The 14591-nt window shown below is 51.8% G+C and overlaps 1 protein-coding gene across 4 annotated transcripts; it reads left to right on the top strand.

Annotated features, from left to right (window-relative positions):
• The first annotated feature begins 751 nt into the window (after positions 1-751).
• On the top strand, positions 752-14092 carry LOC106005645 (low affinity immunoglobulin gamma Fc region receptor II). 4 transcript variants are annotated; one of them, XM_045086559.1, is made up of 8 exons: positions 752-975; positions 4482-4502; positions 5689-5943; positions 8719-8973; positions 9520-9642; positions 11446-11502; positions 13601-13638; positions 13723-14092. In XM_045086559.1, the coding sequence occupies exons 1-8, from the start codon at positions 864-866 to the stop codon at positions 13804-13806; spliced, it is 945 nt and encodes a 314-aa protein (XP_044942494.1). In that variant the 5' UTR covers positions 752-863; the 3' UTR covers positions 13807-14092. The 4 variants fall into 4 exon arrangements, with proteins under 4 accessions (XP_044942494.1, XP_044942493.1, XP_044942496.1 ...); XM_045086558.1 differs by having other exon boundaries at positions 5686-5943; XM_045086561.1 differs by lacking the exon at positions 11446-11502.
• Positions 14093-14591: the final 499 nt, after the last annotated feature.

Raw genomic sequence — 14591 nt, 5'->3', positions numbered from 1 at the left:
GTTGGTATTCAGAAGATTGTCTGGTGAAGGAACAAGCAAAAAAATGAACGTGAGAGGTGCTTGGATGGCTCAGTCAGTTGGATGTCCAACTCTTGATTTTGGTTCATGTCATGATCTCCGGGTCTTGACATGAAGCTTCATGTCTGGCTTTGTGCTCAGTGGGGAGTCTTCTTCATCCCCCTCCCTCTGCCCCTCCCCCTTCCCTTGCACACTCACATGCATGAGTGTGCTCTCTCTAATAAATAAATAAATCTTAAAATAAAATAAAGGAATGAATGCTGGAATAAGAGGATGAGCATAACCATCCTGGTGCCACCCTGACAACATCCTTGTTCTTGCTCCACAATCCAGGAATAAGTCAGAGATTATGATAACAAAGAAAATCAAATGATGGTGGGTGGCCTCAAGTTCACCATCACCAGTTTCAGGAGCATCTCCATCCAAATGGAGCTAGAAGTCAGAGAAAACTGGCTGCACCTTCTGCTCTGTTGCCTTATCTAAAGAGATCGGAACAGATCGGAAGTTTGGAGCTGAACTGGATGACTGTTCCCCTCTTACTCCCAGAGGCTGAGCCGAGCTGTGTCCCAGAAGAAGAGGAAGTTGTTTCCCAGTTTCTAAAATTTCCGTGAATTTGGAATTGGGCTGAGCCAGACCTGTTCTGGGAAGCTCTGAATCTTCTAGGAGGGGACAGTGAAGAGGAAAAAGGGTGGAAGGGGAGGAGCCTATGATAAAACAGCATTTCTTTTCACTTCCTCTTTTGGACTTCAGAATTTGCCCGTCCTCTCGGGTACAATCTGTCAAGTCTCAAGAGAAGCTCTCACCTGCCACCCTGGTGCTGCTGGAGCCAACGTGAGCCACAGCTGATGTGGATTCCCTCGTTCCTCCCCATCCCTGCTGCTGCTGGTGACGGGGCCGATTGCATGCCCTGCCATCCTTTGGGGGACATGCTGCTGTGGACAGCTCTGCTATTTCTGGGTGAGTCCGTGGCCTCCTGAGGGACAGAGGCAGATGCACTTTCCTAACTCAGCTGCTGCTTCCCTAGGTTGGGCTGAGCTTTGGTGAGGATGAGGGGTAGCGTGGGAGCCGTTCAGGAAAACGAGGAGGGTGAGGAAGGTTGATGAAGACAAACTCTGACAGACCCACTGGCCTTGGCAAATGATAAAGCTGGCAGAGTGTTTGTTGTAGTTTTTAGTGTCTTTTGCCCGGTATCACTAGGCAGCCAGGTCCCTGATGTTCTGCTACCACCTACACCTGAACCTGCTCTAGGGAAAGTCTAGTGACGCAGACTTGAGTCACTAATGAGGGGCCAGGGTGTTTTCCTTCCTTAGAAATTTGTGTTTCACAGGGACCAAATCTTAGGTGGAAGGACGAATGCTGTCTTAGATAAAGGGTGGGGAGGAAGCAATAGCACACTTGGGGTGGAGGTGGAAGTAACCATTCTCTGTTAAGCAGCAGAAGCTTATTCTGTTTATGTGTTGGATTTCCCCAGGGAAGAAGCAAAGAGAGTTCGGGTTATCCAGGGAGCAGGGGTTGTACACACACATGGGGATAGGTCCTGGCTGTGATCAGGGAGAAAGTCAGGGTCCTAGGTCAAGATGGAGGCCAGGGACTGTTGGTGCCTGTGGGAGGAAGTCTAGGAGGCCAGCTAGGGGAGACTTATTGCTAGGATTATCTCTCCAAGCTCAATTCCTAGAGTTCCCACCCTCAAATACACCTTACAGTGGCCCCAGAGGAAGACATGGAGCCACTCTCGAGTTAGGTGCTATGACTGATAGTAAAATCTGGTCATCTCTAGGAGCCTTCGACCCTCACTTCTAAATGATACTGAGATAAGAAGTGGAGGTGAAGAGGAGAGAGTATTCCTTGATGAGCAGGATGAAATGGACTGAAGTTGAATAACATGTGAAAGGAGCATTGGACTATGTCATTTTTCACGTGAAGGAAAGGAAGCTTTAGACCTTGAGAGGTCTAAAGGTCCATCTCAGCCACCAATGTGCCAGTCGCCTGGGCAAGACTCCTGGGCAAAACTTGATCTTTTCTTCCACTTGCCCTTTCATTAAGTCACCCAGGATTGGCTCCATTTTCCCCATCCTTATTTGGAGCACTATCTTTAGGTCTTCATCCCTCAGTAACCAGGGGGTATAGCTCAGGGGTAGAGCATTTGACTGCATCCCTCAATAACCCAGCTTTGACAACACCTCTGGCCCCATCTCAATTGCTCCTGTCTCCTCTCCTCTGAATCTATGCCGCACACCAAGGCCATGATGTCTTCAAGTGCAGCTGAGTCACCGCACTTAAATGCCTCCAGGGCTGCTCTGTTGCGTACTAACTAAGGCCCCCATTGCCCCCTCTTTACTACATTCCCATGCCCCAAGTGGCTCTTCCTCTACAGCCAGGTAATGTAGACACTGCATTTCCTGCTTCCTACAGATTCCACAAACTGCCTTAAATAAATGTGTGAATACGCCCTGTTCTAGGACTTGGAGATTTACCAATGAACAAGACAAGACAGCCTTCCTGACCTTAAAGCACAAGGTCTTTGTCTGCCTTACAACGACTCTATTGAGTGTGTTTTCATGACTGTTGGTTGAGTGTAGATTGAGTAAATGGCTGACAACTTTTCTCCACTCTTCTCATCTCTTTCTTGTTGCTCCTCTTTCCTTCCTCTTAGGTTCTACTTCTTTCTACACCATCCGTCTTGCCAATCTGACACACTCTGGTTCTCAGCTATCACTGCTGTGTCAACAACTTCCAGACCTGTCTTTCTTGCTTGTGTCAACTACAGTTTTGTGTTTCCACCTGCTGGTTGGACACCCTCACACTGATATACCGGCTCAGAAACAAACTATATTCAAACTCAACTTCTCTTCCCCTTACAGATGTACTCCTCTTCCTAACATTTCTATTTGTGTGAGCATGAGTAACCTTTTCCCTAGCCATCCACTCACATTACCTTCACTCTCATCAAGGGCCAGCTTCCCCCAATATTGCCTCTTAAATTTCTTATGTGGGGGCACCTGGGTGGCTCAGTTGGTGAAGCATCTGCCTTCGGCTCAGGTCATGATCCTGGAGTTCCATGGTCAAGTCAGACTCTCTTCTCAGCAGAGAGTGTGCTTCTGCCTCTCCCTCTGCCCCCCACCCTGCTCAAGTTCTCTCACTCTTTCTCTCTCAAACAAATAAATAAAATCTTAAGAAAAATTTTCCCTCATGTGCATATATCCTTCAGGTCCTATTGTCAGTACAACTGTGGCCCCTTTTATCTCCCAGCTAGACTCATTCAATAAGTGATTTCCCAGAGCACTGGCAAATAAAATTGATATGGCTGCTTCCCCCTTTGACCTTCCATTCTCCTGGGAGATATAAACAACAAATAAATGGATAAATCGGCATAAATATAAATTGGAAAGGACCACAAAGATGTAAACAGGATACTGTGATAAGAACAGTCTTTGTGGGGAAGCAGAGAGGATAATAACCACGATGATAGGGAAAGCTTTTTCTGAGGAGATGACACTTGAGCTGGGACTTTGAGCAAGGCAAGGATCTAGCCATTTGAAGAGATAAAGAAAACTGGGTCTAGAGGAGGGATCTGCATACACAAGAGCCGTGAGTTAGAAGAATTTAAAGAGGGCTGGTGTTATGGGAGCTCAATGAGTAGAAAGGAGCGCAGTCCATGTAGAAAACAAAACAAAACAAAACAACCCTAAGAAATCTGGTTATGAAAGGGAGCAGAGAAATAATTCTGGAATTATATGTGGGATCAAGTGAGAAGTGTTTTTTGTTTTGTTTTGTTTTTTTTAATGAAAGATCTGGACTATGCTTATGTTAATGGGAAAGAACCAGCTGAGGAGAAATTGGTGATGCAGAAGAGCATAGGATAACAGAGAGAGGGAAATCCTTGTGAGGGTGACAGGGTTTGCGAACCAGGGTGGAGACTGATCTTGGAGAGGAGGGGAGAGACTTTCCTAGGGAACAGCAAGAAAGGAAGTTGGGCAGAGGGGCAGAGAGGTTCGACATTTGAGTTGAGGGAAGGTGTGAGATTGCCTGCCCAACTACTTTTGTTTTCTGTGAAGAATGAAGGAAGGCATCCACTTTAAGCAAGAAGGGATTGGAGGCAGAAGACAGGAAAGTTTTGGGAGTGAGGAAAAGATGAGTGTCCCTGCTGAGAACAGCAGAGCAAATTTACTAGAAAAACGTGTCAGAATGGCAGTTCAATGTCCTTTTGAAAATGGTGACCCCAAATTTATAGAGATACTACTGATCCATCTGCTTATGTGCTCATTTTAGTGACCCACAGATGAACAAGTCAAGGCATGGACAGTATAGTTGAATTTAACAAGAGATAAGGAAGGGCAAGGGGGTTAAAGGGATTTGCATGGAGGGATTGTTTTTTTTTTTTTTTTTTTTTTTTTTTTTGAAGTGATTCTTGTAATGATGAATCATCAAATCTAAACTCTGGACTGATCTTCACTTTCTTACAGCTCCAGTTGCTGGGACACCTGGTAAGTGCTCCACCCACATCCTCTCCCTCCCCCAACCACACTCTTCCTCTGCTCCCAGCACCCACTTGGAGGTGCCCTGAATGCACCAGTAACCTAGTACTTGGGTGGGGCCAGGAAGCAGATGCCCTGCCCCTCCCCTTTCTCTTTCCCCTCCTCCCAGGGAGCGCAGGATAGGCAGCAGGTGCTTGAATCCTTCTGGTTCTGTTAGGGTGAGACGTCACAGATACTGTCACAGAAAACAGCTCGTCCTCTCTCAGTAAAATCAAGACCTCAGACATTTTTAGTCTCAGTTGCACACAAAATCCCATCATCTGCCAAGGTTATCTCCCGTGTTGATAAATCCTCCACTTTGCATGTATCTGAGGGCTTCAAGGCCTAGAAAGAATTAGGAAGAGATACCCCAGATTGCAGCTTGGTGTTGTAAACTCTGCCGGGCACTTCTTTCTCTGTGGCAGTTAACTCCCTGCCTCCCAGGAATCTCACGAGGGTGGGGTGCGGTTCTCCCTGAGGCACTGAACCCAGGGCTCCCTAGACTGGCCCTCCAGCCTTTCCTCTTTCTTTATCCTCCTGAGGACACAGAGACTAGAGACTCCTCTGTACTTGGGTGTGAGGATAGGTCTATTCTAAGGGGCAAAGACTGACATCAGGTCAGAAGAGAAACCTGATGTCTGACTCACGATGGATACCTCCACCAGATGCCTTCATCCGGCTCTGGAGAGAGTTTATCTAATATCCAAAATGCCTCTGTTTGTAGGGGAAGAAGGTGAGTTTCAGAAAGGTATGTATGTGTAGTATGTGTGTGGGTGCACATGCGCACACGTGCGTGTGTGTGTGTGTGTGTGAGAGAGAGAGAGAGAGAGAAACAAAGGAAGGAAGGGAGAGAGGGAAGGAAGGAAGAAAAAAGAAAAGAAAGAACTGCCTCAGGTGCCCCCTGTTGAGGTATACATATATTTCTAGTGTTCCCTTTACCCCTGCTTCCTTTCTCTTACCTTGCCCTCTCTTCCTGGGGAAAGGTCAAGCTCCCTGAGTGGACCTGGCTTCCTGTAGGCCCCTGTGGTGGGACACATGAGTAAGAGGAATTACCTACAGTCACACAACAGTACGGGGCTTCACTGAAATTCGGGGGCCGCTTCGGCTCTTAGGGCCCCCTTTGCTCCTGCTTCCTCCTCTCTCTGCCCTTCAGCAGGTCTCCCGAAGGCTGTGCTGGACCTCGAGCCCCCATGGGTCAATGTGCTCCAGGAGGATCACGTGACCCTGAAGTGCCAGGGAGCCCACGCCGCTGCAGATCACGTCACCCAGTGGTTCCATAATGGGAGCTTCATCCCAACCCTGGTCAACTCCAACTACAGCTTTAAGGCCAGAAAACAGGACAGTGGGGAGTACAGGTGCCAGACCAGCCAGACCAGCCTCAGTGACGCTGTGCATCTGGACGTGACTTCCGGTCAGTGGAGGAAGGGCCCAGGGAGGGACTGGGTGAATAAGGAAAGATGAAATCTGCTAACACGGCAGAGGTTTTTAGGGAAGAGGGGTAGCCTGTTTCCTGGGAAGCAGGGCTGTGAGTTGTTGGAAGATGTTTTTGTCCACTCACTTCCCTTTTCATCCACTCCCTTTGCTTAGTACGTGTGGTGGCGCTGGATGGTCCTAAGAGATTCCTCAGTCCTCAATTTTGCCTCAGTCCTGATGGAGCAAGGTTACAAGGCTATAGACAAGCACGTAGGGTATGAGAGAAGCAGAAGGAAATTCTGACTGCCTAAAAACCCATTTTTGTAGCCATCACAAAGCATAGACAGACCACAACTGGGTCTTCAGCCTGGACACCACCAGCCATGGTGATCCATCTGCCCTTGGGTTTGATTCTTTGTCTACTCATGGGGGTTTTAATGCCTCCCTCCCCAGGTCCTTGTGGGAATCAGCATCTCCTTGCCCCCATGCAACTTGACCTGAAAATTGTGTTGATCCTTTTTTTTTTCCTCATTAGAGAAAGAGGGGGAGAGGAGGGCAGAGGGAGAGGGAGAGAGGCTCCACACCCAGCACAGAGCCCGAAACAGGGCTCCATCTCACAACCCTGAGCTCATGACCTGAGCCGAAGCCAAGAGTTGGACCCTTAGCCGACTGAGCCACCCCGGTTCCCCTGGAAGCTGTGTTTTAACTGTGTTTGCATTTTTAGCCCCTGACAAGGGCAGGGGTTAATAAATATTTGTTAAACGAATGATTTTACAAAGCTTCTGGCAAAAAAGTAGAGCCACTATGCGATGACAATGAATACTGTCATCGTCACTCTTCGTGGAGGCCCTTTCCCTCCCCAGACGCCTACATTTTCCTCAAAAGCACACAGCAGGCCTGTCACCCCCACCCTCTCCAGGCAGCAGGAAGTGACAGGCCCAGAGGGAAGCTCCTGAGGCCCGACATCTGTGTCCTGCCCCTGCAGGAAGGCAAGGAGGTGAGGGCCTCCCACCCCCTGAGACTGAGTGTGTCCCCACGTAGCCACTGGCATGTGAAGAAGGTGTGGGCATTATCGCTTCTCTGCAAGGCTTCCGGGAGAACGCAGAGGAGTTTTGTTCCCAGATGGGTGGGAAAGCCCTTCGATTACTTGAAGAACCTCTCATGAGTGCCACGGACAGGAACCTGACCCTGCCTTTAAGATTTGCACCAAGACAAATGTTCTTAAAGAGCGCTAAGTTGCCCCCCTTGCACAGACCAGCCGAAGGCAGATAGTCCCCATTATCTAGGTTATAACCTGGTAGCAGCAGAGACTCCACAGAAGAAAAACCATTCCCAGCCACGTAGGTCTTCTGTGATGGGGATTCCCTCGGCAGGGAAGAGAAGTGCCGGAATTGGTTGCTGGTGCTACATGGCAACATTGGTATTTTCTCTGGGTTCTACTTTATTTTTTTCAGCGCTTTACACATCTTGGCATCCCCACCTGCCCTAATCCAATCTCGCGAGAGAGGTAGTCTAGGGAACCAGGACGGCTCAGCCTCATCCTGGTGCATAGTGCCCAGCCAGGGTCTCGGTCCTCCAAGAGGAGGACTGTGCAGTGTTGTAAGGCAGGGATTTGGGTGGAAGGTAGACGTGCCTCCCTGACAGGGGGCCTGGGGTTTTCTAGCTCATGGCACCCAAGGAACAGGGTCTGGTGCCACCCTCCACCCCTCGAATTCCCGCTGTAGCTGCGGCTGACTTCTCTGTGTCGTCACTCACTCCCTTGGTACTGACCATCTCCTCCTGCATCCGTGGCTGTGTCCCCAGCCAGTGCTGAGACTTGGTTGGCCTCGTCACTCTTCCTGCACCCCACCCCCCTGCCCTCACTCCCTTCTAATTCTGATTTTTTTCCCCCAAGATTTCATTTATTTATTTGAGAGAGAGGGAGAGCATGAGCTTGGGGGTGGGGGCAGTCACAGGAGGAGAGGGAGAAGCAGGCTCCCCACTGAGCAGGAACCCGACACAGGGTCTCGACTCCAGGGCCCTGGGATCATGACCCAAGCCGAAGGCAGACGCTTCATCCAGTGAGCCACCAGGTGCCCCCTTCTGATTCTGCTGTTGTCTTCTCCTCTAACTCTCTTTCCAATTCCAGCTCTGCTCCATCCTCCAGCTTTAGGGAAATGGAGCACGTGAGCCGAGGTCAGGAGGACAAATTTCCACCTTAGGCTTTATTCCCTACACAACAAACATACTAAGTATTTCGTCTTCCTCAGTCGAAGGATGAACATTGGAAGGGAAAAAAGACAGCAGGCCAATGACCTCAAAGACTCTGCTGAAGTAAAACTCCACATTTACCAAATTACATCAAATAAGCTAATACTTTTTGGAGGTCCATGACTTCTCACTCTTCCGAAAGACTTGTCTCTGCTGTGTCCCCTCACATGTCATCTCCTAGGTCAGACTGCACCCCGGGCTCTCTTCCTGAAAGAGCCTGTTGGGCAGGACAGGGCAGCAGCTGCCTTCTCCCAGGACAGCAAAGAGAAGACAGGCTTATCCTGAGCACCTACTATGTGCCGGGAACTGCTGTAGCTGCGTGGGATTGTTCTGTCCATCTTCACAGAGGAGGAACCCAAGGCCTAGAAGAGGCCCAAGAAGTCCGAGCTCCCCCAAAATGGAGCTACCCTGAGACACCAGGTGTCAAGCTCTTCGCTCCGCCCACAGCGTGTCCCACCGGTAAGGATGGCCTCAGAGTTGAGTCAAGACCTCCCAGGTCCTAGGGTCCCTTTGTGTCTTTCAGACTGGCTGCTGCTCCAGACCCGACGCCTGGTGTTCCAGATAGGGGACCCCATCGTGCTGAGGTGCCATAGCTGGCAGAACCGGCACCTGTACAAGATCACCTTCTTCCAGGATAGAAAATCCAAGCAGTTCTCCTCTCTGAATTCCACGTTCTTCATCCCAGAAGCCAACCTCAGTCACAGCGGTGACTACCACTGCACGGGAATGATAGGCCAGATGCTGCGCTTCTCACAGCCTGTGGCCATCTCCGTCCGAGGTGGGAGCTCCGTCAGGATGGAGGGAGGAGGACAGTGAGGGGACGGGCAATTGTGGCGAAGGTCGTAGAGGCCTCCTGGGAGATCTGAGACATGTCAGAGCACACACATGTGCGCACAGAGGCAGAGCGGGGAGGAACGGGGCGTGATGAATATTGGCCCTGGGCAGCAGGAGGGGCGAGAGCTCTGAGGCAGGTCACATGTCATGTCTGTTCACTCCCCAAGACATGACTTGTTCCCAACAGTTCTAGCTCTTGTGGGATGGAGTCTCGGTGCCTCCAACTAGGGGAGGCTTTGGGTCCCCCTCCCTTCTCTCTCTGAGCTCGCATCCCCCCCCCCCCCCCACTCTGCCTTTATTGGATGAGCAGAGACACCTGTTGGCAGGGAGGCACAAGTCCCGCCACCGTGTCATCCCCACAGGTGAGGTTTGGGGAGGACCCAGACAAGGGACAAGGGACCCAGACACAAAGCAGCTCCTGAAGAGAAGCCTTGGAGTACAGGGTGGGACGTGGGAGGCTGCTGCGTATCCTGAGGTCTGTCTCCCCCAGAGTCCGACCGGAGCGACTCCTCCGTGATGATGACGGTCGTGGCTGCAGTCGCTGGCTCTGCTGCAGTGGCCAGCCTCGTGGCTGCTGTGGCCTGGTTCCGCCTCAGGCAAAAGCAAACTTCAGGTTTGTGGCTTTTCTGGGTTCCTCTTGCTGTCCGTTCCTACTTGGCCCAGGCTTTAACCCCAACCATAGCCAGGACCCTCCTCTCTGGGCTCAGAGAATCCTTATAATTCAGACATAGCCCCATATTTTATTCGTTAATTCATTCGCTTATTTATTTTTAAAAGATTTTATGTATTTATTCATAAGAGACAGAGAGAGAGAGGCAGAGGCAGGCTCGCCGTGGAACAGGGAGCCTGGGATCACGACCTGAGCCGAAGGCAGGAAGGCAGACACAGACATAGCAGACTGAGTGAAATAAATTCAGGCATTTATTCAACAAGGCTTGAAAAAACTTGCTTATGGGTCCAGCACTGTGTTAGGCACCCTGGGTGATAAGAAGTCCAGGCCCTGCTCTCCAGGGGCTCCCAGTGCGGTGGGGAAGACAGGACAAGTAAATCATTCAAGTTAGGTGGGATGAAAGCTTTAGTCGAATCACCAAGGCTGTGATGGGGGAGGGGGCCACAAGAGCCCATGTGATGCAGCCCCGGCGAGTGGTTAGAGAAGCTTGCAAGAGTCAGTGGTATATGTAGTGACCAAAACACACATGGGGGAGTCGGACCGCCCCCCCCCCCCCACCCCTAATTAAATCTCAGCTCCACAGCTCACCAGCTGTGTGACCTTGGGTGAGTTCTTCACCATCTCTGTGCCTGTATTGTTTCATCTGGAAAATGAGGGCACTAGTAGGGCCCTCACAGGATAGTATGGGGTTGAGCAGGGCTGACACTCCGCCCGGTGCCGGGTACATAACAGCACACGAGAGAGCCGCCCTCCTGACCCAGGAGGGGACGTGTCGGAGGGTAGCTGGTAGCACCAGCCGGGCAGAGAGGCCTGGAAGAGCATTGCTTGGCTGGGGGCCAAGGCACAGAAAGGAAGAGCACTGTGGCTGGGACAGGGGCAGGGGAGGAGCGAGGAGGGGCGGTAAGGGCCCTGCGGCTGGAAACCAAAACCTGCAAGGCGCAGGGAGGGCAGATGAGGCTGGGCAGACACGTGGGCAAGGGCCGGGTCATGCAGACCACAGAGGCCACAGGAGAGAAGGAAACTGTGTTCCCCAGCGGGAGGCAAGACGCCGGGAAGGAAGTCCCGGGAAGTCCTCGTTCCTGCCCCCTGGTCTCCCCTGCGCCTAGCACGGTGTGCCGGCAGGGAGACCGCGTCACTGAGCGACCGCCTGCTCACAGAGGGGTGCCCGGGGAACTCCGACTCTTGGAAAGCGGTTCCTCCCCCTCGTACCGCCCGGAAGGAGCTGAGAAGGAGGCGAGGGGCCCGAGAAGTGGAATAAGCAAGTTGTCACGGTTCATCGCCCGGAAAGCTAGCTTGGTGGGAGAGAAAGTCTAAAGTCACCCGGAGATAGAAGAGGGGGAAGAGGGAAGAAGACTCGGAGCCACAGGGGAGAGGAAAGATGCCCCTCGGACCCCTCGTACCTCACAAGGCCCTTTGGGTCGGTGCACAGCCGGGCTCCCCATTGAGATGCACAGAGACTCTCGGGAGGGAAAAGAGCTTTTTTACAGGGCAGGGCAAGCCTGAGAAAGATACAGCCAAACGGCCTTTCTGACAGTCCCAGGGGTCCCCATGGTTAACTCAATGGCCCTTCTATAGGGTGGGCAGGTCTGGGGCAGGAGAGGAGGAGGAGGAGGAGGAAAAGCGGCTCCATGGGGGTGGGGGAGGGGAGGGTCTCTGTTGGTTCTAACCGGGTCCAGCCCCTGGTCCTTGCCTGAGGACTCAGGCCCCACCCTGTACCTCTACTAACCTCCTCTGTGCCCCTCATAGCTCCCCTAGGAAACCCCAAGCACAGGGAAATGGGAGAGCCCCTCCCTGAGGAACCAGGTGAGTGCAGTTCCCTGCTTGGGGGCTCAAGGTGCCCTGCCTGGGGCTGCCGGGTGGACTGGAGCCCCCAGGAAGCGGCTTGTGTGAGTTCAGCTGGGAGCACAGGACAGGGAGGGGGCGGTGGAGGAGGGCAGGGGCTCAAATCGCTTGGTCCGTTCTGAGACTAACTCCTGGGCCTGAAGAGGACCTCACTGGGGATGAGAGGGAGAGGACCACCTGCCGCAGATCCAGAGGGGAGGGTTGTGTCAAATTTTGGAACCAGGAATGCTGGGAACGTTTCCAGAACAGGACATCAGAGATGTTTGGGTCCTTCTGTGGGGTTTGGCAGAGTTGGCACAGGCCAGAGGTTAGGAGTTGTGAGGCTGAGACACGCGGGAATAAGAGGAAAAGAGAGGGAGACCCAGGGAATGATCCGTGGAGAGGCTGAGGAGTCTGTCTCAGGGAGTGATGGGGAAGAATGAGGCATTACGGGGACATGTGGGCTGGAGAAAGTTCTAGGGGACTGGGTGCATTCCCAGGCTTCCCTGCTGGGCAGAGTTTGGCTCTGGTGCCCACGTGTGTACTTTTTATTAAACATGGGCCTGGCCATTGCTCTGTCACCAGCAGCAGGTGGAAACTTGCACGTTCCCCACTATGGCCTGAAGTCACCTCCCTGAGGAAATGGGCAGATTGGCCTGGTGACCTCAAAGCCCTCTGGGTCTGACATTCTGAGAGTCAGTGACTCTCCAACCCCTGGCCCAGGTGGGAGCAGGAGTATTCCAGGTGACCTCCTGCCTGTAGCTAAGTGAGAGCGCCAGGGAACCTGGAAATTTCTCGAGGGGCTCCTGGCTAGCAGAAGCAGAGGAAAAAGAGGCCCTCAGGGGCTCTGCGTCAGTGGGCCGGAGTGTGACTCAGAGCGGAACCAACAGATTCGAGAGCTTGAGCGCAATGGCACTTGTCCCGCTGTGCTTTGAGCAAGGCCCTTGTGTTCTTGGCCGTGTCCGATGGGATGCAGGCCTGAGCCCGCACCAGGCCAAGCCAGATCCAGAGAAAAGCCCAAACACAACTGGAACAGCCCCTTGGAGGTTTGGCTCTGTCTGCACTGGCGCAAATCCATTTCACCAGCACTCTCGCCACAGCGAGGCAGGGGGTCTGACGGTTTCCCATCAGCAAGCTAGGTCACTAGGATTGTTGAGAATGCATTAGAAGGAGAATTCAGGGGGTGCTTTGTTCCAGAATCTGGAACATGGCCAACAGAGACTGTGTGCCGGGTGGGGGTGGGGGTGAGTGGAGACACTGGAGGCACTGTCTCACCCTCCCACCCCCACCCCTGCCTAAGGAATGCTGCTTTGCAGATACTGAGACTACTTTTCACACTGTGAGTGAGTGAGTGAGCGAGTTCACTGGCAAAAAAACATGTAGGAATTTGGTGTGTTTTAGCTATTTACCAGGGAAAGTCCTGGCTTGTCGGCTTGCTTCCTTCCCTCCTCCGCTCGCTTTCACTGTTGCGCTTTCTTCCATTTTAATGTGGCGGAGCCTCACATTCTTCAAAGCCCCCCCCCCCCCCCCCCGCCCCAACCCACTGCATCGGGCCAGGGCTGAACCGTCCCCCAGTCTTCTCTCCCTGAAGACTGTGGCCAGCAAAAAACTCAACTTGACCTCCCGGTGATACTGAACATCCCCCTATCTCTTCCCCAGGATCTCCGGTTCCTAAAGCCGGCGGGTTGGTTTCTAGAAAAAGTCAGCAATTCTCTGAAAAGCATGCAGGGCAGATGAGGGCCTCCCTCTGCCCGTGTGGCCAGGAGCAGAGGCTGAGTCTGCCGCAGAGAACTCGGTCTGCAGGTCCTTGTTTCTTCGTGTCTGGTTGGGGCCTTCCTTCTGCAGCGGCCACTACCGTGCAGTGGGCTGATCTCTGTTCTAATTTTTTTTTAAAGATTGTATTTTCTTATTTGAGAGAGAAAGAGAGAGTGAGCATGAGTGGGGGTGGGGGACAGAGGAAGAGGGAGAAGCAGATTCAGGGCTCCATCCCAGGACCTTGAGATTGTGACCTGAGCAGAAGGTTAACCCTTGACTGACCGAGCCCCCACGCGTCCCTGACCCCTGTTCTTTCTGCCCACAGCCAATGTCACTGATACTGAAGAGGCTGCCAAAATTGAGGTGAGCAACCCCAGCCATCTCCTCCTTCCGCCTCCTCCTCTGCTGTTTTCATTCCTGTGAATTGCTCCCTTCTGCATTCCATAGGCTGAGAATACCATCACCTACTCACTTCTCTTGCACCCGGAGGAAGAGGCAGAGGCAGAGGCAGATTACCAGAACCAAATTTAGCCTCCATTATCTTGCCTGCGGCCCGGGGAAAGAGAATCAGAGACACCAGGATGCCTGGCCCAGTTCCCCTGAGGGAGGACAAGAGGATGCCATGGTTCCAAAGGAAGAGAAGGACCCTTCCAGGGACATCTGTGTGAATCCTGAAGCTTGAAGTCCTAAAAGTCGCAGACAGTGTGGTCCCAGATCACTGACTGTCCTGGTTCCTTTTGAGTCTCAGCACTTCTTGCCGTCAAGACTCTTTCTGTACAGACCATGTATTACTTTTATAATAAAATATAGAAAACAACATGCCCTTTACCTTTCAAAGGCTGTACTGGTTGGAGTGTGGACTGATCTATTTCTTTTAGAGGATAAAAATCTTGGGACGGTTGTAGTGGGTAAAGTGGAGGAGAGGGAAGCTTTGGAATGTAGGGTGAGTTTCTTTCTTTCTTTCTTTCTTTCTTTTTTTTTTAATAAACGTATAATGTATTTTTATCCCCAGGGGTACAGGTCTGTGAATCGCCAGGTTTACACACTTCACAGCACTCACCATAGCACCTACCCTCCCCAATGTCCATAACCCCACCCCACTCTCCTGATCCTCCTCCCCCCAGCAACCTTCAGTTTGTTTTGTGAGATTAAGAGTCACTTATGGTTTGTCTCCCTCCTGATCCCATCTTGTTTCATTTATTCTTTTCCTACCCCCCAAACCCCCCATGTTGCATCTCCACTTCCTCATATCAAGGAGATCATATGATAGTTGTCTTTCTCCAATTGATTTATTTCGCAAAGCATGATATCCTCTA

Source organism: Mustela putorius, unplaced genomic scaffold (genome assembly GCF_011764305.1).
Source record: "Mustela putorius furo isolate JIRA1106 unplaced genomic scaffold, ASM1176430v1.1 tig00000997_pilon_pilon_pilon, whole genome shotgun sequence".
In the NCBI taxonomy this organism is placed as follows: Eukaryota; Metazoa; Chordata; class Mammalia; order Carnivora; family Mustelidae; genus Mustela; species Mustela putorius.
The sequence above is the reverse complement of the archived record's forward strand: the minus strand, read 5'-3'. Positions and strand labels throughout refer to the sequence as shown.